The sequence below is a fragment of the Squalius cephalus genome (genome assembly GCF_949319135.1).
Source record: "Squalius cephalus genome assembly, chromosome: 19".
Taxonomy (NCBI): domain Eukaryota; kingdom Metazoa; phylum Chordata; class Actinopteri; order Cypriniformes; family Leuciscidae; genus Squalius; species Squalius cephalus.
In genome coordinates, this window is record NC_137140.1 from 36,795,111 (window position 1) to 36,797,610 (window position 2,500).

The 2,500-nt window shown below is 48.0% G+C and overlaps 1 protein-coding gene across 4 annotated transcripts in view; it reads left to right on the forward strand.

Moving 5' to 3' along the window:
• The window catches only part of LOC307146612 (uncharacterized protein), a 21,168-nt gene that overhangs the window by 717 nt on the left and 17,951 nt on the right, over positions 1-2,500 (forward strand). For all 4 annotated transcript variants that reach the window (XR_013819134.1, XM_079850789.1, XM_079850787.1 and 1 more), the window contains exons 3-4: positions 314-414; positions 488-627. Coding sequence is in view for 3 of the 4 variants with exons in the window: in XM_079850789.1 (XP_079706915.1) it covers positions 314-414; positions 488-627 (241 nt within the window). In the remaining variant the exon portion in view is untranslated. The remainder of the gene's footprint in view (positions 1-313; positions 415-487; positions 628-2,500) is intronic.

Consider the following 2,500-nt stretch of genomic DNA (forward strand, 5'->3'; position numbering starts at 1 on the left):
TGGAGTAATGATGCTGAAAATCCAGCTTTGATCACAGGAATAAATTACACTTTACTATATATTCATATACATATTCATATATATGTGTGTGTGTGTGTATGTAAGTATTTGTCTGTGTAAGTCTTTACCATTATGGTTTGCTGGAGTTACTAGAGAGTTTAAAGTGTCCTGTCAATCACAGCTGCCAGGCTCCGCCCCTTTCCCTGGAGTGTGTTAAGCAATGTTTTCTGAGTATGTTACACTAGCCTCCAGGTCAACACGAGATGAGCTCAGACTCTGTGCTGAGTGTTATTCTGCTGATGTGTTCCCGCAGGACAGTCACCGGTCTCAGACAGCAGGACATGTTCTACAACCTGCGCGTCCCGAACGAGTCTCAGACGGACCGAGCCGAGATCAGCCTGGTGCTGCTCACAGGTGCGTGCCGAGCCTCAGTCTGTCAGAACCAGCTGTCCAACACCGTCTCACACACGTGTGTGTGTCGCTCCAGGTCACGGCGTGTTGTGCATCGACCTGAAGACGTGGAGCGGCTCGGTTTCGGCCCGGAGCGAGACTCGGGTCCGATCGCAGCAGCAGAACCTCAGCAGCGTCTCCGTCGAGCAGCTTCCCGACGCGCTTCAGGCCATCACGGTGAGATCATCGTCCATTCCTCAGAGTAAACCAGCAGATCCTCAGAGTAAACCAGCAGAGTAAACCAGCAGATCCTCAGAGTAAACCAGCAGATCCCCAGAGTAAACCAGCAGATCCTCAGAGTAAACCAGCAGATCCTCAGAGTAAACCAGCAGATCCTCAGAGTAAACCAGCAGATCCTCAGAGTAAACCAGCAGAGTAAACCAGCAGATCCTCAGAGTAAACCAGCAGATCCTCAGAGTAAACCAGCAGATCCTCAGAGTAAACCAGCAGATCCTCAGAGTAAACCAGCAGATCCTCAGAGTAAACCAGCAGATCCTCAGAGTAAACCAGCAGATCCTCAGAGTAAACCAGCAGAGTAAACCAGCAGATCCTCAGAGTAAACCAGCAGATCCTCAGAGTAAACCAGCAGATCCTCAGAGTAAACCAGCAGATCCTCAGAGTAAACCAGCAGAGTAAACCAGCAGATCCTCAGAGTAAACCAGCAGATCCTCAGAGTAAACCAGCAGATCCTCAGAGTAAACCAGCAGATCCTCAGAGTAAACCAGCAGATCCTCAGAGTAAACCAGCAGATCCTCAGAGTAAACCAGCAGATCCTCAGAGTAAACCAGCAGATCCTCAGAGTAAACCAGCAGATCCCCAGAGTAAACCAGCAGATCCTCAGAGTAAACCAGCAGATCCTCAGAGTAAACCAGCAGATCCTCAGAGTAAACCAGCAGATCCTCAGAGTAAACCAGCAGATCCTCAGAGTAAACCAGCAGATCCTCAGAGTAAACCAGCAGATCCTCAGAGTAAACCAGCAGATCCCCAGAGTAAACCAGCAGATCCTCAGAGTAAACCAGGGCCGTTTCCCAGTTCAGGGGTCAAAACGTCACTGTAATCCCCACTGTTACTCTTCACTCCCGCTGTAGAGCAGCTTTACTGCGGAATCAACTTCACCACGGATGAGATTTGCAACGTCGACACATTGTTGTAACAAACGTTGTTGTTTGCAGTGCTGGGGAAAGTTACTTTTATAAGAAATGCATTACAATATTGCGTTACTCACTAAAAAAGTAACTAATTGCGCAAATTAACTTGTGTTACTTATTATGACCGCCGCTAGCATAGCTAGCGAAAGCGGTCATATAGGGATTGTCAAAGTTTTTTTTTTTTTTTTTTCCCGTCATCTAACTGAATTTTTCGTCAACGATACCAGGGACACCGAAGCACCGGGGAACATGAAATTTGGTGGGCATGTAGCCCCACTAGACTTCTACGGAAAAATTTCGTTTGGTCCCCGGGGGCCACTCCCCCCCCCGCGCTGGGCCCCCCCAAACCCAAAAAAATGCAGTTTTTCTTAAATAACTACCTGAAACGTGGCACCGAGGATGAAGAATTTTTTATGGTATGTTGGTCTACTAGACTTTTACGGAAAAATTTCGTTTGGTCCCCGGGGGCCACTTCCCCCCCCACGCTGGGGCCCCCGTGAATTTTTCGTCAACGATACCAGGGACACCGAAACACCGGGGAACATGAAATTTGGTGGGCATGTAGCCCCACTAGACATCTACGGAAAAATTTCGTTTGGGCCCCGGGGGCCACTCCCCCCCCGCACTGGGCCCCCCCAAACCCAAAAAATGAAATTTTTCCTAAATAACTACCTGAACCGTGCCACCGAGGATGAAGAAATTTTTATGGTATGTTGCTCTTAAGGGCCCACATCAACCTAGCCCATAATCACTCATTTGTGATTTGCGCCCCTCCCATAAAAAATGAAAATGCAATATTATTCTGCTTTAATCGCCCCTATCTTCAGTTGAGATGTTCAGAACTGCACCATATTTCATGTGTATGATTAACTTGACATCCTATGGGGGTATGCTAAGTTTCG